A 26947-nucleotide genomic window follows, 5' to 3' on the forward strand; every position below is an offset into this window, starting at 1 on the left:
CGCATTAAGAAGCAGGTGAGCTCTATTTACTAATATGTTGATAACCTCCAAAGGCAACTCTGGTTGGAATGCATTATATTCAAAGGTGTCAAAGTAATGTGAGCTGAATTAATGTGCATGCCACACTTCTCAGATGTTTCGTCTGTAAATAAAAAAGTTACAAAAACACCTACTTATGGCCCCTGATTTAAATGCGTACTTCATTTTTTATTAATAATAATAATAATAATAATAATAATAATAATAATAATTATTATTATTATTATTATTATTATTATTATTATTATTATTATTATTATTAAGATAGATCGTATCCCCACCCATCTGAGCGGTACGTGCATCATAAACTGTAACGTGAGCTCGGTTTCTTTTGAAGTCCACGCCCCTGCAGCTGACGGTCCATGCCCGCGCGCTCTGTCGGGACCGGGATCCAGGAAGGCTCATTGGTCAGCGGGGACAGAGGGAGCCCGAACCGCGTGAGGAACACACCGCGCTGAAGCTCGTCCCCAGAGAAAAGGTAAGCGTTTCAACCGCCGAACGACTATCATTTTTCCATCTCAGAAAGTCGCTCTAAGCTGCTGTAGTGTTTGTTGTCGGTGGAGTACGTAGTTGAACGGCGTTACCGTTAGTTTTCTCATCAGACATGTAGTGTAGGAGGGGGTGGGGGGAGCAGCGCAGAGAAAAGTGGCCGCCTGTCAGCCGCAGCAGGGGTCTCTCCTATATTTATCCTCAATGCTTTAAGGACTACTACGAGTTCCTACTCCCGAACTTTTCAGTGATTTCACTCTGAATCACCGCTTCTTTCCAACTTACTCAGCACTTTATGTGATGCCATGTTTTTGTAATGATGTATCCCACTTAGAAAAGAAGAGGAGGGAAAAAAACTACTCCTGCATTGCGGCTTGTTTTTTTCCACCTCTCTAGCGAGACAGTACTTTTGTAACGCTGGAAGTCTGGGTGTGTTCCTAACCATGTCTGTTTTTGGATATCTGGATATCTGGGATTCTGAGAAGTTTCCTGTCAGGAAGGGACCAGGATATGGCCTGGTCAGCTCAATTCAATGGCTGACTCATCCAGCAGGACAGTGTTTTTCCTCTACTGCCTACCTGAAACAAGCTGCATGGTCTGCTTATTACATGTCTGCACACACGTTCTGACTAAGTACTGTTCCCATTATTTCAGCCATGCTCCCCTTCACACATATGTACACCTTGTTATTAATCGGACATAAACTGAACATGCCTTTGTCATGTTCCAATAACCATACTGATATTACATGGAAATCTGAGTAGGTCTGACTTAGTAACATTAATAAATCAGAGAAATGATGTCCTCCAGACTGACATGAACATTACTGCAGAGTTCTGATTGGTGGTGCAGCTTCTCAACTGACCAATGACAGAGACTCAGGGAAGTCAGAATGCATCATTTTCTGTATTTTAACAACAAAGTTGAATCCAAACTTCAACACTAAACATATGACTGTATTAATGTGCATGCCACACTTCTCAGATGTTTCGTCTGTAAATAAAAAAGTTACAAAAACACCTACTTATGGCCCCTGATTTAAATCAGCTAAATATTATTTAGCTGATTTAAATCAGCTAAATATCTTGCCTGGATATTTAGTCCAGGCAAGATATTTAGCTTTTCATGTATATAGCACAAAATCATAACAGAAAGTTAGAGCTCAGGGCACTTTTAAAAATAAAAATGTTCCAGTTTAAATTCATGTGATCAATTAGTTGAGTCACACCAGTTCTCTTCACATTAAGCTAAACAAAGCGAAGATTGAAATTTAAGCAAATTAAATCGTAATTCCAATTAATCTGATTCAGTCCGCATAATAAAAAAGTTTTAGGGCTTTATTCACATGTAACCACTATATGAATCTGTTATAAAATAGGATTAAAATTTCATCATTATATGAAATTCTGATGTAACAGCAACAAAGTGACAGGCAATCAAAGCAAGTAGGTTCACACAAAGATGGAATATAAAATTAATAAAATTAGAATAAAGAATGAAAATGGTATACAGCAAGGGCACCATTTGAACACTATATTAGGATATATTAGGATTGATCTGAAACTTAGAGTTTATTTGTTTAGTCTAGATGTTGCCCTTCCGTTTCATATTTATCCCCCATGACTCATATTAAACCTTAAAAAGTTCCAGTTTCAAAACCACAAAAATATTCTGTAATAGTGTTATGAGGATAAAACGTTCCTCTACTGGGATGCCAGACAAAGTTCTGTTTTAAACAGTTTTCTCCAGTTGAATGGAACTAAAGCCGCTTCTCTAAGTGTCACTAACTGGTTGGGTTCTGCTCCAGTTTGGAATGTCTCCATTACGGTCTGTTCCTCACTGATGTGGCCGTAAATGTGGGCTAGAACGTGGGCGGGCCGTGAGCGCTCCTGATCTGTGGTCGTTGCTCCGGTGATATTTTTTGCAGCGACTCTGAGCAATGGCAAACCTCAAACCTGTGGTTTTCATGGACTCAAATGAACCCAGATATTTAATTTTGTCTTCTAAAAATTCATTGCTGGCCCGTGGAAACAATTCAGATTAGCTAATTAGTTTGCTACACATACAAATATACTGTGGCACTTTAAATTTAGTGTTTTAACCTTATCCAACCTTTTGGATTTAGGCAGTGGCGCAAAAAGTGGGTATGCAGGGTATGCAACGCATAGGGGCGCAGCACCAGAGGGGGCGCCAAAACCCCGTCTGGAGGGGGCGGCGCGCCGATGACGTTTTCCCATACACTTCAGCGCGCCTTACGCTCCTTCACCTCGCGCACATAACGAGGTGAATGTAGAGTTTTACCCTTCATGTATCGTCACCTCGGGGGGTGGTAGAGCGAGTGAGCGTCGCTCTTTCACCCTGACGTTCCTTCCCTCGGGGGGTGGGGGGGCGCCGATCTATGTTTTTGCATCCACCTGAATAATGTGTAGTTGCGCCACTGGATTTAGGTAATGCATTCAAAGGATTTACACCAATATCCACACATGAACTTCATTGAACAGAAAATTCCAAATAGGCTGAGCAATAAATCACCAACATATATTGCAATAGACAATTGATCAATATGAAAATACATTCTATACATTACTTTCACTGAACTCTGATCCAGAGCCACACAGCATTCTGAGGGATGTAGGCAGAGGAATGTCTTTAGCTTCTCAACCTCTGATAGCCAGCTAAGCATGGCTGGTGTCATCAACTAACTCACTTTTACATTGGTTGCCTAGCAACAACCTGTTGAGTAATTTGAGCAGCTGCTGCTTCAGGTTTCGCCACTGTGCCTCTTAAGAATAAGCAAAGACAGGGAGTGAAACCTATGAAGAGGACATGTCACTAGTAGTTCAGATATTTAAAACAAAAACTCAATCAATAATTATTAATATCGACTGATATAAATTGCTTATATTGTTATACGTTTTTCAGCCATATTGTCCAGCCCCAACCCCACACAAAGAATAAAATGCACATTATGACAAAGGCAGTTCTTACCTCCAGGGACCGTTTGGCATGAGGTAAGGTACAACCTGGACATGTCACCAATGCATCACAGAGCATACAGGAGAAATAACCATGCTCACACACTTACTTGTAAAAGCATTTTATAGGGCCCAGCAATCTTTTTGAGCCGTGTGAGGAAGCCAGAGTAGCAGGAAAGAGCCATGCATACAGATAAGAGTGAAAACATGGCAATTCCATGCAGAAAGTCAAAACCTTCTTTCTGCAGGGCAACAGTGCTATCAACTGCACCAGCAGCCAGGGAGATCATGTCACATTTTTGCTGAGTGAAAATGTCACGCATGACGACATCATACGAGACAATTATCGCACTGTGAGACAATGGGACTCAGAGTCACAGTAGACCAGGCATAGCAGCCTGCAGCCAAAATTTTTTTCTTATTCATCTTTACTGAGCATTAATCATACATTTTTATGAATGTCTTTCTATCTCATGGTCTCGCATTCCAAAAAAAAAAAAAAAACTCCACCACCACCACAGCTTCTGGCTTTCTGGTTGCTATTTTAGAAGATGAGTTTGCTACATAAGTTAGAGTTGCATGAAGAATTGACACCAAACTAAACAAAAAAAAAAGCTTAAGCTTATCTAAACTTAAACAACGAAAAAGTTGCGTTACCTTTTCAGTGTAGAAATGTGTCCAGAATCTGGCCTTTAAAATGTTATCAAAATGTCTTAGCAGACATAAGAGTTTCACGCATATTGAAAGGTTTTGTAAACTGATCAATTCTGGTTTTCATATGCAGATTTGTGGAAACCCTTGAGCAAGATATGTGATATTCTGAAAAATAAAGTCAGCTTTTTATGCAGTAGCTTAATCTCACACTGCAAAATGTTTCTTTGAAAATCCAACCTAAAATTTTTCATCTATTTTTGTGGTATATCTATATGTTAAGAAATTACTGTCTGTTGATGTGGTTCTGTGTATTTTGTGGTCGCCTTATTCAAGAGAGCATTTCTAATGTTGCCTCATTAAACTAGTGTGACAACAAACTATCACTATTATGTCTTGTGCTTGTCGCAAGCAGTGACGTCTTCTTTTTCCCCAATCAATGGATTGTGTTGTGTGTGATGCTAGTAGCTACGCCCTAACAGTACAATACCATTGTCCTTTGGACTTGCAACAAAGTGCTGAATTTAGTAGAAGTTTTTAAATAAGTGTGGTAATGACCCAAAGCATGCACACATCATAGGGTTCTGGACTTTATAGAGTAAAACTGGGAGTTTAACAATATTTGTTGGTTAATTGGTTGGCCCGTTGGCTTGTTTACAGTGCATCCAGAAAGTGGGTAAGATCAGCTACAGATAAATATGTGCTTTTTGATGCAGGTAGACACCCCATAGGTAATTTCCCCTGACGTAAAATAACCACAGCTCAAAATTTGAATGATATCTGGAGAACTGGATACTTACACCAAAAGATGATCCCAGGACAATTCATCCCTTATTTCATGCTAATCTGATCAAGGCAAAAAAAAAAAAAAATCCAGTTAAAGACCCTATAACGTTTAACAAAATCTACATGTCAACATTTGTGATTGTCGGACAGAAAAAACTTTTTTTTTTTACTGGCATCTCTTCCAACAAACCAGCTCAGATGTAGATATTTTATAGGGCGTTATGAAGACATGGAAACCTCAAGTAAGAAAGAAAAGCATTTTGTTACATTACAAAGTATTCATAAGATCCAGAGTAAATGTGTACTGGCTTTGAACATACTTCAACAATGTGTATCTTGATTGATGAGCAAATTGCTTCGAATCACTATGTAGAAAATTGTCCAAGCTTGATACTGGGAGGATGTTTGTATGAACCTGAATAATGTGATGAAACTTGGAATGTAATTATGGTGAGATAGCATCCTTGGCAAGCCAAAACTCCTCATGGCTATCTGCAGCAGGAGCTGTTAGACTTCCATGACCCATTACTGCGAGCCATCAGTGGACATTTGAGCACAAACATCTTCGTAATAGCTTTTCTAAACCCCTGCTGTCATTGTGATGCTGGGATGGAAGAATCAATACTGGCTTTCTAAGAGAAATGCTAATTGATGTCTGAAGAGCAAGATCTCCTAGGTAGCCCTTATGCTTTTAGAAAGCTACTCAGCAATTACAGCAAAAATGTATAAATAATAATAGCTGTACCAGTCAAATAATGATTATTTCTATGACTTTTAAACTCTCAGACATGCACACACATCGTGTATTTTTCAGGCCTTTGCAGATTAAAAAAAACTCTGCTTCTGAGATCTAACCCACTGGTAGGAGGAAACAGGATACCTACAGCCGCAGCGCTTTCCCTGAAGGTGACCAGAGACTCAGCGCATCAGATGTGCATGTCTTGCTCACACTCTCAACAAAGTCGAATTTTAACAGCCTCTAAAGAGATAAATAGCTCTGAGGCCACAGTTTGTGTACTCAAGCAAAGTGCTGAGGTCTGGTTTCTGTCCATTTTTCCATTATTGTGTTACAGGTGCAAAGACTCTTTACAAATAAGTGGGCTTCATAAGATATGGTGATAACTCATTACATCTTTCACTAGATCTCTAGGAAGAATATTTACATTTTCTATTGATGGCAACGAGTTTGAAATGATTACATTAGCAATGTTCTTGTGTATGAAGTCAATAGGTTTAACAAAAATGTAAATGTCATTAGTAGGCATTAGTTGGTATGACAGTTTTATGGCATTTGTACCATTACTGTAAAAACAACAACAAAGTTTTATGGTGCATTATTGCACTTCTGCATTCCAACTACATTTGCTTGGGTAAAAGCCAATTATCAGATTAGAAATGTACCCCAGAAATGGGTTCTAGGAAAGAGGTAGTAATTTGTTTGGATACATGGCTTATGTCCAAGTAAGGGGGAAGTGTACAAGTGTTCTTCAGCCACCTGTCTGGCAGAGTGCAGCTGCACACACTGACCTCCATAATGCCAGCAAAAAGTTGAGCCACTCCTGGACACTTTCCGGCATGTGATTAAGATATTTGAACCATAGCAAGAGTAATATGAAAACCATACGTTTTTAAAACCTTTGTATCTGTTTATGTTGCCAACTGCCCCTCGTCATTGGCTTACCAGCCAGTCACACCTGCAGCCCATTTACCCACACCATACTCAAACACAAAGGACTACCTGCACCACCATTGATATATCTACAACCCCTCCACTCTAAAGACCACTGAAGAAGATTTAGTACACGACAGCACCAGAACCTGACAGTGCTTCTCCATTCTGCCTGAAAGCCTGAGCTGTCCAAATAGCTCTCATCTTCACTTAGATCTCCACCTGTCTCTGGAACTGCGTGTGGCTCTTTACTGCTTCAAATGTGCCACAAATAATCCTGGTTCTCAAGAAACGCCTCATACCAGGAATGAATGAATACCAACCTGTCATACTGACCTTTGTGATCATGATATGCTTTGAGAGATTGGTGTTCAAGCATCCAAAGGACACCACAGCTTTGTGCTGGACTCCTTGCTTTTCATGTATGGGGCAATTAGGTCACCAGTTGATTTAATCCAAGTGGGACTTCTCTTCATCCTGTACCAGCTCAACCACCCAGGGTCCTGTTTGTGGACTTCAGTTAGATCTTCAAACCACCAACTGTGACATCCTCCACCAGAGGATATTCTTTTCCAACATTTTTTTCTCCCCTGTACACAAATGACTGCACCTCAGAGTTTTCAGCTATTAAACTCCTGATATTTGCAGATGACACCACTGTCATTGGTCTGATCAATAATAGCCCAATGGCAATTGGTCTGTCAGATGTCATTGACAGACCAATCAGTAGACACCAACACTGTCTACTGATAACTTCCGTTTTCATGGAACCAGCCTATCTTGGGACCTCAGATGATTCTCACACATCGACAATGTTCAGAACAAGGCCCAACAGACACTGTACTTCCTATGGCAACTCCAGATGTGCAACCTTTCACAGGAGCTGCTGGTTATCCTCTACATGGCCATTTTTAGTTCATCCAGTACACATCCATCAACATGTTGTTTGGCTCAGCAGCAGAACGGAACAAGACCAGACTGCAGCAAACATTCAGGTCTGCAAAGGAGGTTAACAAGGCTGACCTTCCCTTTACCCAAGACTTGTACAGGAGTAGGGTCAGGAAAAGGGCAGCTAACATCTCTAGACCCCACACATCCTTGATTCAAACGGTTTAGACTAGTGGTTCTCAACGTGGGCGGTACCAGGGGGGCGTTCAGAGGACGGCAGGGGGCGCTGGCGGACATTTTTACAAAGGGGGGGCGCTGGGATGCCTTTGGGGGGCGTTTGGTCGAAGGTAAACTTTACACCTTAAATGCACAACAATGCCAGTTTAAACTTTGAGCAACTTGGTAAAACTGTATTGTGTAACATTAAACCATACTTGGCTGCAACTGTATCGATGGCAGCTCTTCTATTCTATTTAGCTTCTGTTAGCTTCTTGGCGCAGCTCCGTTCTCCTGCTACTGGTAGCTAAAATCACGATACTCTCACTGTGTATCCTTCTGAAAAATGAACCCATTTAAATAAAGAAATCAAGAAATCCCTCCATGGGTGATACCACGATAAAGAGCGTTCATTTTATAGCGTTAACACCGGTGCTGTAAGAATTATGAATTATGGCATAAAAACAGAGAATCTGTCACCGAACAGTGAAAAAATCAACACATGATGTGAAACACATGACGATTAGGCGGCGCAGCAGGTGATGAGTGAAGATTGATGGTCAATAAATGATAAAATAAATCTAGCAACAGGAAATAAACAAAAGTGGACATAGCAATAAACCAAGAGAGGATAATATTAATCAAATGAAACTAAATGGAAATGACTGAAGAACAAAATGCAAGAATAAACTAAGAAACTAAAGTAAATACAGAAGAATAAGCTGGTATGGCAAGACCTTTCGAGCAATAATTAATACAGAGGACTGTATGGCAAGAATAAACGGACACTATTTCCAGATAAAAGGTAAAATAATATTGTTGAAATGTCATGAGTTTGTTGAGACCACATGTAGTACTGAGAATAAATAGATCTTACAGACCATAACAGTAAAGAACTGATCACTTATTTGTGTTTTTAATTAGATTTTATATATTCATTTCTTCAATATTATTTTTCATGTCAATGTTAATGTCATGAGCAGTGGCGCAACTACACATTATTCAGGTGGATGCGAAAACATAAATCGGCGCCCCCCCCCCCAGGGAAGGTACGTCAGGGTGAAGGAACGTAGAAAACAAAAGCTCTCTCTAACCTCCCCCCCCCCGAGACGAGGATACAGTGAAGGGTAAAGCTGCTAAAATCGCCTCGTTATGTGCGTAATGTGAAGGAGCGTAAGGCGCGCTGAAGTGTATGGGAAAACATCATCGGCGCGCCGCCCCCTCCAGACGGGGTTTTGGCGCCCCCTCTGGTGCTGCGCCCCTATGCGTTGCATACCCTGCATACCCCACTTTTTGCGCCACTGGTCATGAGGCTGATGAATCCATGACACTTTCAATTTGACTCATTAGGATTTGATTAAGAACCAGATTTGTTCTTTGTAATTTCTGTCCAGTAAAACTATTAACCTATAAATCAAGACAGGTCTACATAAAGATATAATCCATGTTTCTGTCTCATATTTGTATGGCATTAAAAGGATCTGGAACTTTTGTTTTTCCACTGAAAGCTCTGGTTTGCACAATAAATGCCATGTGGGTGAAGTTTTATGGATGATGCTCTGATGTCCCATTCTCCTGAAGGCAGCACAGAGCTGCACCACCAGAAACTGACAAACACTGAAGAGAAGAAGAGCTATGATTAATGTAGTTACAGTTCTATCCATGTTTTAATGTTGCAGAGTTCAGTCGTTATGCAAATAGATCAAAGTTTAAACTGGCATGTTGAACATCTTTTATCTGGTCATTTGTGCAAGATTTAACAACTAGAAAATGGCACAAAATAAGAATATTTTTTCCACTCTGATTGGCTGCTGTTAGGCCTACCAATTTTAACTTGAATGTTCATTGCATTTTTTGTAGACGCCTGTATTATTTTTATATTATATTATATGTATTATTTTTGATGACAAATACAGCAACAAGCATAAAAATCAAAACATCTACAGTAGTGATAGTGATATTAATGATAACATAATGGTCAGTGGAAAGTAGCCTGCAAATTCTTTGGTGGGGGGCCGTGAGGGACCTGGATAAAGGCTAGGGGGGCGCTGGCCCAAAAAAGTTTGAGAAACACTGGTTTAGACGTTTACCTTTGTCAGTGTTAGAGAGCGCTATTTGCGCACTAGTTTCTTCCCCCTGGCTGTCTGTGATATAACACGGCGAACACCTTACACAACTACTCTGATATGAAACTAAGCATAATTCACTATCACAACCTTCTTTCCTTTTGTCTTTTCCATTAAAAGAAAAATGGGTGTATATACACAAGTACGTGCTGATCTACTGTATTTTCTCTACTAAAGTTTATATACTGTGATTCCTTGAAAGTGAAGTCAAATTCTTTGTTTGCCCACATAATCTTGTCCAATAAAGCTAATTCTAATGAAGGGAAGCATTTTTTCCTTTTTTGTCCTTGAGGTAGAGTGAAAGCTAAGTCTTCATTCCAACACCAGTAGCTGTGAATTATAAATACATAAAATAGGTTTGAATTTTTTCAATTCAGATATTAGGTCTGTGTAGCTCAAGTTGTAGCAGTTATAGCAGTTGTAGTAGTTGTAGCTACTTTGGTATCTTGTTCTATAAAAAAAACACTATTACTGTGTTAATACAATGAAAAGCATAATCTGTGTTTGTAGATATATTTCTACAGTTAATATGAACTATTTCATGAAAAATCTCATGTAAAATCTAGTAAAAAAACAAACTGAACCCTGGGAGGTTCAGACCATCTCCCTGAGGAGTATCATTAGGATTTCTCAAAGTCTTTCCACAGCATTTCTCTTGGATTACGTTTGGGACCTTGATGGGATAGTGGATTTGTAAACATGGACATTCTTTTGTGATCTCGCCAAATGTTACATGCCTTCCTCTTAAAGGGATTTTTGGTGGATCGCCACTATTAGGGGAGTTAGCAAAAGTCTTGGATTTCCTTTATTTCTTTATTGCACTGCTTGTAACTTTCTACGTCCTGATGAGCATGACTAGATGCTATTTTAAGGTCAACCGTAATTCCTATTTTTCTTTTGTCATATTGCATTTCTGCTAACATAAGTAGTGAGGCCCGCAGTTTGATACATTGCTGTTGTTTTCAGAGGACAGGCATATAAGCTACAACAGTGAGGGAGACCTCCTGAAAACTCTCGAAGGGGGGCTACTGATATTGATTTCAGAGGACAAAAGAATCCTCAGAATTCATTTTGTTTTTCAGTAACCTTAATTCTCTTCCGTATATAACTAAGTGCATAAAGATTAATGTTACTAGTGTTCCTAGGTGTGTCAAGATAACACATTTTGCTGGATGATAAATTGTCCCAGAAGTTACAGAGATAAACGGTAATATTGTTTTGAGACCATTTTGAACTAATATATTGGTGATTGCATAGTGATGAACACATTCTCAAATTCTAATGTGCATTTAACATTGGGAGTGGAAGACAATTTAAATGACAAAAATAAACAATATAACAGAAACAACAAATAAAACAAATTATGAGTCTCAGTAAAAAAAAAAAACAACAAAAAAACTTGCCTTTCAAAATAAGGACTATTTGAGACCAGAGCACAAGACTGAAGGGCTATTTGTCATCCAGTTTTTGGTATAAAGAGAAAAATTATAGATCATTCAAATGGAAATTATTGAACTTGTTTTAATTTATTATGCAATTAATTGATTCAGTGTGACAGTTTTAAATCTTACATCAGACCAATAAAAATAAAAAATAAAAAAAAAAAACATTTCTGCCACAGAAAAATCTGGTCAATACCTAAGTAAAAGTTTTTATTTTCAAAAGGTACTTGTAATCTGACAAGCCAGCCTCAGAATAAGATTCTAATTTAGCAAATAAGACTATTGGGATTTGGGCTAAAATATTGGACTTTAATAATTCCATCTTGTAATAAACAGTTCATATACAAAAAGTTCATTTTTTTCCTGAATAAACCCTGAACAACGTTGCAAGCTATTGTAGCAATTAAATGATGCCAGTCTCAATCAACAACTTCTTTTAAAATGTAAAAAGATCGACTTTTCCTTTGTTGTTTCCTTTCAGCAGGCATCATGATTCCTGTGATGGAATTCCGGCAGTTCTCTGAACAGCAGCCAGCGTTCAGGGTCCTGAAGCCGTGGTGGGATGTGTTCACAGAGTACCTGTCTGTCATCATGCTGATGATTGGTGTGTTTGGATGCACTCTGCAGGTCAGTTGACACGTATTCATGTTGCCTCAATCTAAAGGTAGAACAGTTTCTGGGTTTTTTTTCTCTTCCATTCCAGCTAGAATGAATGAATTCCCAGGTAAAACTATCAGCTATTGGAACATAACTTCTCTGCCCTCTCCACTGGCACCAGTTCAAAAACACTGCTTGTGTTCTGCTCCAGTCTGGCCTGTGTGCTGCAAGGGAAGCATTGAGCCCATCAGGGGTTTAGCTGTGGAAACATTTCCCCACCCTGCCTCTTTTAGTAAACAGAAGATTCCAAACCCCCATGGCCTGGCCCATGACTTCTCACTCTGTTTGGGATGAGGGACATTTCTTGGCTGCTATTAGTCACCGTAGTGGAAATCCTGGAAATAGTACCAAAATATTTTATGTAAATCTCCTAACAGGATATTTGTCTGATGGTGAGCAGCCATTGTCTTCCCTCTCCTGCCCCAACTGTTTGGATTCATGCGGAGGTTTTCCAAATTGAGTGGGCAATTATTTGTACGGCCAAGTTTACTTTGTGGGTCGGAGCTGTATCAACATGCAGCTTTGCCTAATTACTTGTTATTACTATGCTTGTCAGTTAACTAACTAATTCAGACTTTGAAGTAGAAACAAAGATTTAAAAAAAATGGTGCATTTGATAGCTTATCAGATTTTGTCTGACTTGACATTTCATGGCAGTATTTCATGTTTTTTTTTGTTTTTTTTATCTACTTCATTACTTTTTCTATTATGCTGCACAGACATCCCTGACTATATGCATTTTAGAAAGCGAAGTAGAGTGCCCCCAAGGCCCGCCTCTCCTTTTAAAAGCCTGCTACCAGCAATTTAAGTGCCTATTTCCTGCTATTAGCATTGCAGTCCAACATCTGTTTTTTATTACTTGAATTTGAAGTAAACACCACAGACTTTTGTTCTGTTTACTGATGCTAGCTACCACTCAGTACAGCACTAGAGAAACCACGTTAAAGTCATAATCTACCCAACACGGGTAAGTAGGTGTCAATGTATGTTCATGCTTTGAAAAAGTACTTATACACTTTGACCTTTTCCACATTTTGTCACGTTTCATTCATTTAATTCTAAAGGTTAAGTTACGTTTTACTGTATCAATCCAGAGGGAGCTTTGTGGTAGTCTGTTGCATATGCATACGTAACCATGCAATAACATACTAAACTAAAATGCTTTAAAACATAACGAAATGCTGCAAGATGAATAAAAGCGACAACAAAGACAATAGAGGGAAACGAGTGGCAACATAGGAACATGTGTTTAGTATTAATCAGTGCTATTCACTTTTAACACATAACCCACTAATAGGGCTTCTGGTAGCATGACATATTGAATTCTATATAAATTATAAAATGCCAAACAAAACAGAGTAACACTACAAAAGACAAAAAAAATTCTTATTTTGTCCTTTCCTGACAATAAATTAGACTAAACCTTTCTTGTTTTTAGAGCATCTAGGATTAAAAATAAAATCTATTTGATATACATAGTAAGTATAAATAAATATCTAAAGAGGATTTATTTAGAAAATTTTTGCTTCATTTAATTTTTAAGTTGACATACATGTCCTTAGTATTTGATCTGTTTAGATCTGCCCAAACATTTTCCGCTAAACTGGGCTTTGTTACAGCGAGTGCAAAACATCGATTGTTTCTTCATAAGTCACTTTGTAATAGTTGTGGGTAAAAATATATACTATTCCTCAATGCATTGTAATTGATTTTTTTGCAATTTAATAGCAATTCAGAAAGCCATTTGAAGTGATTAGATTCCCTGGCCAGTGAGTGAGAAACATTTTTGAGAGCCGTGCTCACTGTCCAGAGACATTTGAGATTTCACCGTTGAGCATACCGCCTCCTACATTACCCACTATGTCTGCCAGCGGGATGAAGAAGGGGACTGGATACTTACAAGCTTATCAAGCTAGTGGAGCACCTACAGTAGCACCATTTCCTCTCCACCAGGCAGCCATTGCACATCTGTTAGTGCGGCGCAGACAGTGTCTGTTACACCAGGCATCCTCACAACTGCCCACTCTGTGAAGCACACTGTTTCAGCTTGGTTTCACATATAAAACACCTGGACGTGAATTTATCGTCTTCTTCTTCTTGAGTTTACTGGTGGTTGGCAAACAGCTAATATGTGGGCATTACCTGAGGAGAGAGACTCAGAATGGCAATATTGTTCAAATATGCTTAAAATTATAAAAAAAAAAAGATGTTATTCATCTCAGTTTCCATAAGGAGAATTATTCACATTTACATATACTTTACTTCAACTCTTAATAAAGTACTTTCATGTCTTAACTGTTGGTAGCAGAACTATTGCCGTGATAACAAACATTTTTATTTTTTATTTATTTATTTATTTTATGTATGTTTTTAAGTGCTTACATGTACCCCATTTTCTTACATCTTGTTGCAGGTAATGCAAGACAAAATCATATGCCTTCCTCACAAAATATCATCCGGCTCAGAGAACATTTGTGAAGTGAACAGGAGCTTCTTCCTGCAATTGCAGCCCAATTTCTCAAATGGGCCGAGAGAAATGAGAGGAGTGAAAAATGATCTGGATCTTCAGCAGTACAGTTTTATCAATCAGATGTGTTATGAGAAGGCTCTACATTGGTATGCCAAGTACTTTCCCTATTTGGTTCTCATGCACACACTGGTTTTCATGGTGTGTAGCAATTTCTGGTTTAAATTCCCCGGCTCAAGTTCAAAAATAGAGCATTTCATCTCAATGCTCAGCAAGTGCTTTGACTCCCCATGGACCACACGGGCATTGTCTGAGGTATCTGGAGAGAATCCAGAGGAAAAAGACCAGAAAAAGAGCGGAACATCTAGGTCCACTACTCCATTGTCTCCTGAAGAAAGCAGTCTGGAGAAGACGCAGTCCCTCAAGTCTATTCCGGAAAAGATTGTGGTGGACAAGCCGTCAGCAAGTGTCCTTGATAAAAAAGAAGGTGAGCAAGCCAAGGCTCTTTTTGAAAAAGTAAAGAAGTTTCGACTACATGTGGAAGAGGGAGATATTCTTTACCTAATGTATGTTCGTCAGACTGTATTTAAGGTCGTGAAATTCCTTGTGATCATTGCTTACAACAGCTTTCTAGTGAATAAAGTGCATAACAAAGTTTGTTGTGAAGTCAAGGAAATTCAAGACGTTACAGGATATACAGTGTTTGAATGTAATCACACCATGGCTCATCTGTTTTCCAAGCTGTCTTACTGTTACCTGTTTTTGGTGGCTATCTATGGATTAACAAGCCTCTACACTTCCTATTGGCTGTTTTACCGCTCACTTAAAGAGTATTCCTTTGAGTATGTGCGTCATGAAACCGGCATCAGTGACATCCCAGATGTTAAAAACGACTTTGCTTTCATGTTGCACATGATTGATCAGTATGACCCTCTCTATTCCAAGAGGTTTGCTGTTTTCCTCTCAGAAGTCAGTGAGAACAAACTGAAACAGCTCAATCTGAACCACGAGTGGACCCCAGATAAATTGCGTCAGAGACTCCAGACAAACCAAAACAACAGACTTGAACTTCAGCTTTTCATGCTCCCTGGTTTACCCGATACTGTCTTTGAGTTGACGGAGCTGCAGTCGCTCAAGCTTGAGATCATCAACAATGTCACCATCCCTGCATCAGTATCTCAGCTGGAAGACCTCCAGGAGCTGTCTCTCTACCAGAGCTCTTTGAAGCTGCACACAAGTGCTACATCCTTCCTAAAGGAGAACCTGAAAGTGCTTCGTGTCAAGTTTGATGACAATAAGGAACTTCCGAATTGGATGTACGTTCTGCGTAACCTAGAGGAGCTCTACCTGTCCGGATCACTAGGTCCTGATGCTTCAAAGAATATCGTTCTTGAGTCTCTTCGTGAGCTTAAGTGTCTGAAAACTCTCTACCTTAAGAGCAATTTGACAAAAATTCCACAATCAATCGTGGACGTGTCAAGTCATTTGCAGAGGCTGTACTTGCACAATGATGGAACAAAGCTTGTAATGCTCAACAATCTGAAAAAGATGACGAGCCTGATTGAGTTGGAGCTTGTGCGTTGTGATCTTGAACGCATTCCACATGCAATCTTCAGCCTGACAAGCCTACAGGAAGTTGACCTGAAAGAAAACAACCTTCGCTCCATTGAGGAGATTGTCAGCTTCCAGCATCTCCGAAAGCTCATTTGTCTCAAGCTGTGGCACAATGGCATCATGTACATCCCAGAGCATATCAAAAAGCTCAGCAGCCTGGAGCGTCTTTACTTCAGCCACAACAAGATTGAAATCTTACCCTCACATCTATTCTTGTGCAACAAGCTGCGCTACCTTGATGTATCCCACAATGACATCCGATTCATCCCTCCCGAAATCGGAGTACTTCAGAGTCTGCAGTACTTCTCCGTCACATGTAACAAACTAGAAAACCTTCCAGATGAACTGTTCTTTTGCAAAAAGCTCAAAACATTAAAGCTGGGCAAGAACTCACTGTCCATCCTCTCACCAAAGATTTCTTACCTCACTCTGCTGACCCACTTGGAGCTCAAAGGCAACCACTTTGAGTTCCTGCCACAGGAGCTGGGTGGCTGTTGTGCTTTGAAGCGTAGTGGCCTTATAGTGGAAGAGACACTGTTTGAAACTCTGCCTTCAGATGTAAGGGACCAAATGAAGGCTGAGTGAGATGCCTTACTACAGCCCCAGTGCCTGTTGTTTGCTCTATCAATTCAGAGCATTTGTTTTATATGAAACCATTCTAAACCCTAACTATTACTCTGCTTGTAAAAATACATATATCGCCGTATTAGTGTGGCAGCTACAGGGATTTTTCAGCCACCTGACATGGAAATAAGGGAAAACTAAACGTACTTCTTTTGCTGCAGTGGGAAATGTATGAATAATGTTGCTGTACATTGAACATTGATTAGTCACTAAAAGGGCTTGTGGTTTGCAGGTCAAGCAAACCCTCTAGTGTCTTATACATGTGTTATTGCAGTATTTATCTTCTGATTTGTGTCATTTACTGAATTAAGCATATTGTATTGTGTTGTTCTTCTATTGTCATGTCCACATACAGTTTTTGATAAGGAAATGTAAATCTAAAATGAAGAAATAATTTACTGCAAATGGAGTAAATGGAAGCTAAAAACCCACAGTCCTTTAACTATTTTGTAACTTTTGGAAAATTATTGTGTTCAATTGAAGTATTTTTCAGCGCTGGATAAGTATGGAAAAAGAAAGTTGATGGAAAATATTTTATGACCTTTTATTTGTGCCATGTTCTACATGATAAATATCCAAACCATTTTATAGTTAAATTTTAAGTAAAAGATGCACATCCATCAACCTATCAGTTCGTCTATTCATTCATAAAACCATTTATCCATTCATGCACGCATCAGACTCTTCATTAGTTTTTCAATCCATCAGTCATCCATTCATTTCTTTATCCTTGCATAAATCCATCAGTTATTATATTCATTCATAGACTCATTCTATCCATCGTTGAACTGCATATTCATCAACTCACATGTCCGTTCATTCATTCATTTACCTATCAGGCAGGTCCATCTGCCCTCCATTGACCTTCAGTTTGTCCATCTGTTGGATTGTCCATTTATCAGTCTTTCAATCCACCCATAAACCCGTCTGTCTGTCCATATAATCATTTCTACATATCATCCACCTTGTTGTTCTTACGCTCATCTATCACCTACTAACCCTTAAATACATTCAACTTTCTCTCTGTCCATCAAGCCATCCATCCATGAGTCAGTCTGTCCATTCATGAAAAAAAAAATACTTTGGAAATATTGGGAATTTTAATTGAAGATGTACAAGAGCCCTGGTAGCCTTAAACCAACCCCAGTTCCAGAACGTTTTGCTAGTAAAAACCTATGTAACTTTTGTTAAATCCATCATGTTAGCTACTACTACTGAATAACCTCGGGACTTAAGGGGTCACATGAATACGTACAAAACATTAATGATTGGATAAAGTCTTCGTATTATTTAAAATACTCTCACTCAAACCTGCTTGCTAGTGATCTGTCGACTGCATAACTTTACATTTTATAGATATTTAAATTTTTCCTTCACCCTCTCAATTTTTCCACTATGTCTTTTTGGACTGATTTGCTGTCATCCATATCTAAATGTATTTATGTCTTCTATTGTGAATAGAACAAAAGGAGATGATTAATAAAGCAGGTTAAAGTGAATTCATTTGCTGTTGTCTCTGTTAAACAAGACTCAAACAGCTTGATATTAAGCTAATCCCATTTTAGGTCACTTGCTTTTCTGGAAATGGGGTTGGTCTTTTACAAACCTTTCGTGTGACTTATTTCACACTGGAGTAAAGCAAAGAAAATGGCATAAACTGGTCAGGACTTGGCTTCACTTTTTGCAATGTAGAAATTTGTCACTTAAAGTGCATTAAACTTGGCAAATTACACTGATGTCTTATTTTGTCTTCCTTGTTTTATAATTATGCATTAGCTTCTACTTCAAAACTAAAAAAATGATACACAAATTAAAATATCACAAAAGAGCAAAATTAGATCAGTTCAGTTCAAAAAGTAAAACCCACTTATCCAGTTTCATTAAAGTGAAGTTTTCATCTTTATTTCTGTTCATTTTGATGGATATAGCTTACAGCTGATGAAAACCTCCAATGTAATTTCTTTATATATTTTTAGAAATATAAATATTGCAGTTGTCCATGTTGCTTGTAAATACATGGGCAAACTTCTTTCTTCCACTAAACATTCAAATATTCTTACGTTGTAACTGAGGTTTTCCATGTTATCGCAATAACATAGCTTTTCTGTGTAAAAAATAAATAAATTTATTGGTCACTTATTGGTTTTTATTTGCAGTGTCAAACTCGTTTTCATTGAGTCATATTAAGATTATGAATATCCTCTAAGGATGGGTTGTGGCAGAATGATGGATAAAAGCTATTAGCAAACTGTAAAAATATTAATAAATAGCCATTTCTGCATTCATGAAATAGATGATATTGAACATCCTTTCGCATTGATGCAATTTGGCACGGTACAGATAAAACATGTTTTTTTTTAAGTTTGTTTTTTTTCATGTGGCCCTCTAAGCCTTGAATTTGGCCCCTGGGCCTTGAATTTAACACTTTTAACCATCACCATTGAAAGTAACAGAAATATGTGAAATACACAATACGGATGTTTTCTTTGTGAATTGAATTGCTAAAATGAGTCCATTCTTTCACTGTTTTATTAAGATCTATACAATCTTCTGTGTATGGACCCATTTGCTCATGTGTTATGGTATATTTGTTCGTTTTTGAGATCTCAGCGAATTTTGTGTGTGAAAGGCATAGAAGAAAAATGTAGTTCGTTTTTTAAAAATGAAGAATGACAAGAACATATCATTTTTCTTTTGGGTAGTTTACGAAGTAACATTTTTTACTAACATTTTACTATCACAGCATGTCTCCAAAGGAACCCAGTGGAGCTTTTATGTGATGAGTTAATGATCTGGGGATTTTACTTTAAATTCAGCGTTGACAATTTGCCGACCGTCCCTAGAGTCAGCAGGCCATCTCTGTCTTTACTGTCAATCGGAGCGGTGTTTCCACAGCGCTGCGTGCTGTACGATTGCGGATTAACTGCATTTTCTGCGCCACCATGTGAGATTTGCGGTCCTGACAGATCGTGCTGCGGGTCATCGGTGAATTCGGAAGGGACGCGTCCAGCCGGATCCACCTCCAGCAGCCGGTGCTGCGTCTACGGCAGAGGACCCGACCATCTGCGGCCGAGCGGGGGTAGTCTGCTAAGCCGCTTATGCAGCACCGCACACCGGGGGCCTGATGCGGGAAAAAATGCGAAGAAAGGACGACTTCATGGGCTCGGCGAGGAGTGAGATGTAAAATGGGGCGTTGTTCGGATCATCTGGAGTCCAAATAGCGGAATCAGCCCGCCTGAAGGTGAGTACCTGCCTGGACTGGAGGTCCTGATCTCTGTTTAGTAATGTCTATTTATGGCTCTGCAGCGGTAGAGAGACAGATGGGGCTGTTTATTACACAGGGTAAACAGTTACATTTAGAAATCAGATGCATTGATTATGTGAGCAGCGTGTTATTATAATAAGAGCTCCTCCTCCTTTTCTGCGTCCATGGATGCGCCTTCCTGATGGAGCCGGTCTCAGCCTGCTCTGCTGCCGCTGTGACAAATACTGACCTTGATGTGTTGCAGGATAAACAACCAACCAGATTTTATGGTTTTCTAAATTCTAATAAGTCTTTTCTTCTTCTTCTTCTTCTTCTGCATTTTAACCACAGTGAAACACTTCAATCTGCCAGCAGCATCCTCACTTGGCCTCCACTGTTGGGTTTGGGTTGAGGATTTACCGACCCATTCAATAAATTACAATATTATCGAAAAGTCCATGTCAGGAACTTTATCGTAAAGTGAAACACGTTATATAGATTAATTAAACACAGAAAATATTCATTTCTGTTAATCATAATTTTTCACTTAGTTAATAAACATTTAAAATTTCAATATTACATTAAATCAATAAAAAAAAAACTATTTTTAATACAGAAATGTGGGTTTAATGACATATATGTTATACCTCCCTTTTCATTTTTAAAAGGTATTTTTATTCTGATATACCATCGGAATGCATATTCTAATTTTTGGAATATCACAGATCTACATGCGGTAATGGCAGAGCCAGCCCAAGTAATAAGAAAACAAAGCTCCTCCTTCAGAACCCACATTCTTGCACAAAATAAATATTGCAAAACTCAAAATCTTTAATTTTAAGTTGCTTAGAATATTTGAATGTACCATTTAATATAACTAAAATGCTCAAGGAATAATCTTTTTTAAATTGCATAGTTCCTGCCTACTAAGCAATTTAAAAACATTTTCAATATGTTTGAGGTATTGCTGGCTTAGCTTAGAAGTCAGTAGTAGTAATGCATCATGCTGAGGGGACTGGATGTTCCAACAGGACTATGAGTCAAAATACACATTAAAACATAAAAAGTAGTTTTGGAATTTACTGTATACTGTTACATACTGGTAACAGTATGTAAACATTTGACCAAAACTGAATGAAATGCACAGATGGAGATTCAGATATAACAGTAAAATATTGAGTTGTGGCTCATACAAACACTCATCTGCCATGTGCTGCTCATATCCAAATGAGGCATCCTTTTTAAATTCTGTCTTCTTCAGGCCTTCTGATAGTTAAAGGAAAGTCTAATTTTCTCTCAGGATCTCTAAAAATGTGTAGTAAAAATTGTTTACCAAAACACAGTCAAACCTCACTCCAAAAGTATCATTGGATATCGGACAGCACAGTGCAGTGTGTGTTTAGTCCTATAAAAGGTGCCTATTTTAATATTCTCATTCATACAGGCCGTAATTATCTTGGTGATTAAATCTAAGGCTGATCTTGACTTAATCCCCTATTCCATAAACAAAGTTATTTTTACTCAGTTGCTGTTCCAAGAGCAAGCTCTTGGTGGTAAACATGGGAGAGGCTGCCACAACCTGTGATTAGGGGAAAAAAGCTGCAAGCAGCTCAGATGGTACTTGTGTCAAAGCCTATATAAAAAAAAAAACAAGGCAGCTGTGATATCCAGTCCTTTTTTTAGGTTCCAAATTGGGCTGGTGTTATGTACAATTCAGCTAGCAAGTGGAAAGTATCCAGTTTGAATAATCCTGATGCAAGTTTTCTTACCATTTTCTTCAAGCCAAGTTAACTTGCACTGCTTCTTTTCGCAGGAATGTTCACCCTCACAGAAGTAGCTTCTCTTAATGATATCCAGCCAACCTATCGGATTCTGAAACCATGGTGGGATGTCTTTATGGATTACCTTGGTATCGTCATGCTGATGTTGGCCATATTTTCTGGAACCATGCAGCTGACGAAGGACCAGGTCGTTTGTCTTCCCATCTTGGAGCAAGCGCAAGATGGGTCAGGGGGCTTCTTGGAAACCCACACACCTGAACCGAGTGATGGTTTCTGGAACAAGGAGAATGCAATCGGGGAGCAAGCCGCACCTTTAATGTCAAAACGACCTCCAAAAGGCATTGTACCTTCAAATCCCTTTCCACAGTCTTCTGCGTTCATGCAGCCACCGCCTACAGGGGTACGAACCAAACTGGATTTTCAGCAGTATGTTTTTGTCAATCAGATGTGCTACCATGTTGCCCTTCCTTGGTATTCTAAATATTTCCCTTACCTTGCTTTAATTCATACTATTGTATTGATGGTCAGTAGCAACTTCTGGTTCAAATACCCAAAGACAAGTTCAAAAGTTGAACATTTTGTTTCCATACTTGGAAAATGCTTTGAGTCACCTTGGACTACCAAAGCCCTATCTGAGACTGCATGCGAGGACTCGGAAGAGAATAAGCAGAGACTGGCTGGTGCTTCCACCCTCCTGAAACATCTGTCCACCAGCAGCGAGGAGGGCAGTCCAAACCAGTCAGCCCCAGTAGGAAACAAATCAGGAGTTGCCTTTTCTGCCGAAAAGCTTGTGAGTGAGGTTCCTTCCATGACCATTCTGGACAAGAAAGACGGTGAGCAGGCCAAGGCCCTGTTTGAGAAGGTCCGGAAATTTCGTGCACACGTTGAAGACAGTGATTTGATATACAGACTCTACGCCATTCAGACGGTCATCAAAACTGTGAAATTTATTCTGATCCTGTGCTACACAATGACATTTGTGGCATCTATTGACTTTGACCATGTGTGCGAACCGGAAATAAAGCATTTGACAGGATATACCAAGTTTCACTGCACCCATAACATGGCTTTTATGTTAAAGAAGCTCCTTGTCTGCTACATTGCACTCATATGCGTTTATGGCATTATCTGCATTTACACACTGTTTTGGCTCTTTCGCCGACCTCTGAAAGAGTATTCTTTTGAGAAGGTCAGAGAGGAGAGCAGTTTCAGTGACATCCCTGATGTTAAGAACGACTTTGCATTTCTCCTCCACATGGTTGATCAGTATGACCTGTTGTACTCGAAGCGCTTTGGTGTTTTTCTGTCTGAGGTGAGTGAGAACAAACTTCGAGAGATTAGCCTTAACCATGAGTGGACCTTTGAGAAGTTACGGCAGCATTTGACCCGCAATCCTCAAGATAAATTGGAGCTTCATCTTTTCATGCTGTCTGGTGTCCCCGATGCTGTGTTTGATCTTACAGACTTAGAAATCTTGAAGTTAGAATTAATTCCAGAGGCCAAGATAACGGCTAAGATCTCACAAATGATCAACCTTCAGGAGTTGCATTTTTACCACTGTCCGGCCAAAGTTGAGCAGACGGCTTTTATTTTCCTCTGTGATCACCTCCGGTGCCTTCATGTCAAGTTCACAGATGTTGCTGAGATTTCTAGCTGGGTGTACTTGTTGAAGAATTTACGAGAGCTGTATTTAGTTGGCAACCTGAATTCTGAAAACAACAAACTGATCGGACTCGAGTCTTTGCGAGATCTCCGGCACCTGAAGATTTTGCATCTTAAAAGCAATCTGACAAAGATCCCAACAAACATCACGGACCTCTCTCCACACCTGGTTAGATTAGTCATTCACAATGATGGCACTAAGCTCTTTGTTCTGAATACTTTAAAGAAAATGATTAATCTTGCAGAGCTCGAGTTGCATAACTGTGAGCTGGAGCGGATACCCCATGCCATCTTCAGTCTGAACAACCTTCAAGAACTTGATCTAAAATCAAACAACATCCGCACTATTGAAGAGGTCATCAGCTTCCAGCACCTCAAAAGACTAACTTGTCTCAAACTGTGGTACAACAAAATCATCAGTATTCCACTGTCAATTAGTCATGTGAAAAACCTGGAGTCTCTCTATCTGTCACACAACAAACTAGAGTCTCTGCCCTCGCCGTTGTTCACTCTCCTCAAGTTAAGGTACCTCGACCTTAGTCATAATTCCGTAGCGGTAATCCCACCAGAGGTTGGCTTCCTCCAAAACCTCCAACATTTTGCCATTACAGGCAACAAAGTCGAAGTAGTCCCCAAGCAGCTGTTCAAGTGTGTCAAGTTAAGGACATTATGTCTCGGAAACAACTGCATCACCTCCATCCCAGAGAAAATTGGTCATCTCTCGCAGCTCACGCACCTGGAATTGAAAGGAAACTGCCTGGATCGTCTACCGGTTCAGCTAGGTCACTGCAGCCTCCTCAACAGGAGCTGTCTGCTCGTAGAGGACCATCTTTTTGACTCCCTGCCTATTGAAGTCAAAGAGAGCATAAATCAGGAAGCTAGTGTTTCCTTCCCAAATGGGTGTAAATGTTTAGTGGAAGGGCGGTAATTTAGTGACATTTTATGCCTTTTTTCCTGTTGTTTCCAGCACACAAAAGAAATTGTAGTTTAACCTTGAGTGCACACTACAGATTAGCATAGCCCAAAACCTATAAGTGTGGTGTTATGAAGATAATTTTGTGAAAGCCCTAACAGTATTATAGCCTGTCTCATGTTTGGATATATTCTTCTTCTATTTTTATGTCTGGATCATGTGGAAACATATTGAGAATTGAAGCAGTCCTTTCCTAATCTTTTGCATGCCAACATATGCTTTGTGAATTTAGGGAAGTTTATAACCACAACACAAATCTCTTAATATCACTTGGTTTTAATTTACATTTTTGGTAGATTAGCTAGTTTTCCTAAGGCATGTTTTTTGGCACTATTTGTCAAAATGCACCAATGCACTAAATTTCAGTAAGTACCACATGTTTTGGTCAGTAAAAAGAATTGACCTTGGGGTTTTTCCTGTGCCCATGTACTGTATTCCACCTAAGCTTTGCAAACTTGCTAACAGTAGCTTTCTGGTTAACATACCTCAATCTTCTGATGTACATCCCTACAAAAATGACCCGTCTTCCCAATATGTCAAAGATTTCATTTTAACTCAAATATTTTTTCTGATTTTTCTTTAGGTCAATTTTTGATGATTTTTAGCATACCTCTCCACTGTCTGTTAAAAAAGACAGTGGACTTAAAAGTGTTAGTACACTTACTTTCACTTTTAAGTGTAAGTAAGTGTAAAAGCATTTACTTTCACTTTTAAGGAAAACATTTTTTTTTTCTGTTGGCAATTTTCATGAACAAACGTTTTATATTACTTGTAACTGCCTGTTCCAAAAGTAATGTGACACAAAACTAAGACTTTACAGATGGTTCAAGAGAACACTATTAACCAGTCTACTTTCTTTGTTCTTTGTTGATCCTTCACTCTAACCTTTATGTACATGTTTAACTGCAACACCAAGGAGCACAAGCAAAGAGTACTTTCTCATTAAATATGTTTTCCACTTTGTGTTTCGTGTTCCATAGGATTAATTAATAACTTCAATTTAACCATTTCAGTCTGTCATAATTTTGATTTTATTTTTATTTTGTCTCCTGCTGCAATGATGTGTTTTATTAATTGCCCATTTGCTTTTTTGTCAAGTAATTTTTAATGTAAAACTTTTTTTACTGTCTATTTTGAGAGGATTATATAATGTTAGAATTTTTCTGCTGCACTTTGCCTGGTTTTAGATCTTGCTACACAAATAAACAGATTCCTATTCTCCACAAATGTCGTTATTAAACTGCTATTATTTTCATTCCAAAACTTGTCTTTTTGTTGGAAATTATTAGCATAGTTTTAATTACTCGTTTCTTACTTAAACATGCAACTATTCTCTGTTAGCAAAGTATACAGAGTGGAAGTGATAAAATGTTCCTTCCTGTGTACTACAGACTGTGTGGGAGATTGAGGAAATGTATGAATAATGAAAACTGCATAAAATCTTCTTCAAAATATATTCTTCATTTTGTATAAATATATCTACAGAATGAATGTGTTTCTTGTAGATGCTCTGGCGCCTGTGGTTTTGATAGTGAGATGACAGTAGTTCAGCATTTTTCTCAGCAATAGGAAGACAATGTGACTTGTTTGTGACACTGAAAATCTGCTGATCACTGTACACATAACGGCTCCTTTTTATTGCTCTATCTCACTGTGAAAGTTGACCAAAACTTTCCCTCCCAACACTTAAAATCTCCAGCCATGACTACACTAAAAATGGACTAAATAAATAAGTTCTATAATGCATGCAACCACACAATATTATGAAAGGAGATTGAACAATGAAGGAAAACTTTAAGCAAATATTTTAGGCTATGTTGCCCTCTAGTGGACGGTAGATGCTACTGCAAGTGTGACTTCACATTGATACAAACAGTTGTAAAATTAAATTGTTAAACTCCTGCAGCAAATTCAATTGGTTTCTCAAGAGCAGATGGAATTAACTAATTTTAGTGGGGTTATGTCTAAATTCATCACTAAAATCTACTTTCCTACCCATCAAAGCACCTGATGCCACCAATCAAGGCCAAGGTTAGTGCTTCAAGGCCCTGAATATTCTTAGAGATACAGTTGGATGTCTAGTTTTTTGTTTTTTTTCCAAAGGTAAAGGAAGGGGAGCTACGTCACTGAGGTTTCTGTATTTGTGTTTCCATTACAAATGTGCACAAATTTGGTCAGTATTTTGCTAATATTGAAAAACACATCTTTGCAATTGCAATGTTTAAATTAAAATCACACATGAATAAGCTTGTTCATTTGATATGTCGCTGAAAAATCCTGGCAGCAATGGATCTAAACAGTTACATGAGATAAATCCATTATTTTAGTCTGCGATTTTGCAGAAGAGTTTTATGGACATGTTTTCTGGACATTAACATGTATGAATGACACACAACTTTCCATGAACTGGGCGATGCTGAGAGAACTCTGGTGGAGCCAGCTGCACATTATTACAAAAAAACAACAACAAAAAAATCATCATTTTCTGGTTGCCTTCTTCATTGTTTTCGCCAGTAGTAACATCTGGTTGTAGTAACTTTGGGCTGATATTGCTATCAAATTGGGACACCCCTAATTTTCAATACTGCTTTTATATCTTAGTAAGTATTAGCAGGCTGAAGCTTTCTAAAGGGGCAGTATCATG

General features: G+C 38.8%; 2 protein-coding genes across 3 annotated transcripts; both read left to right on the forward strand.

The window, feature by feature from the left end:
• Window positions 1-195: 195 nt before the first annotated feature.
• Window positions 196-18375, forward strand: lrrc8c (leucine rich repeat containing 8 VRAC subunit C). 2 transcript variants are annotated; one of them, XM_008407752.3, is made up of 3 exons: window positions 196-517; window positions 11766-11908; window positions 14352-18375. In XM_008407752.3, exons 2-3 carry the CDS (start codon window positions 11771-11773, stop codon window positions 16602-16604), a joined length of 2391 nt encoding a protein of 796 aa, XP_008405974.1. In that variant the 5' UTR covers window positions 196-517; window positions 11766-11770; the 3' UTR covers window positions 16605-18375. The 2 variants fall into 2 exon arrangements, with proteins under 2 accessions (XP_008405974.1, XP_008405973.1); XM_008407751.3 differs by having other exon boundaries at window positions 200-517; window positions 11763-11908.
• Window positions 18376-18906: 531 nt separating this feature from the next.
• On the forward strand, window positions 18907-25788 carry lrrc8db (leucine rich repeat containing 8 VRAC subunit Db). The gene is made up of 2 exons (XM_008407753.3): window positions 18907-19884; window positions 21701-25788. Exon 2 carries the CDS (start codon window positions 21703-21705, stop codon window positions 24256-24258), a length of 2556 nt encoding a protein of 851 aa, XP_008405975.1. The 5' UTR covers window positions 18907-19884; window positions 21701-21702; the 3' UTR covers window positions 24259-25788.
• Window positions 25789-26947: the final 1159 nt, after the last annotated feature.

This window comes from Poecilia reticulata, chromosome 4 (assembly GCF_904066995.2).
Source record: "Poecilia reticulata chromosome 4, P_reticulata-male-v2, whole genome shotgun sequence".
Classification (NCBI taxonomy): domain Eukaryota; kingdom Metazoa; phylum Chordata; class Actinopteri; order Cyprinodontiformes; family Poeciliidae; genus Poecilia; species Poecilia reticulata.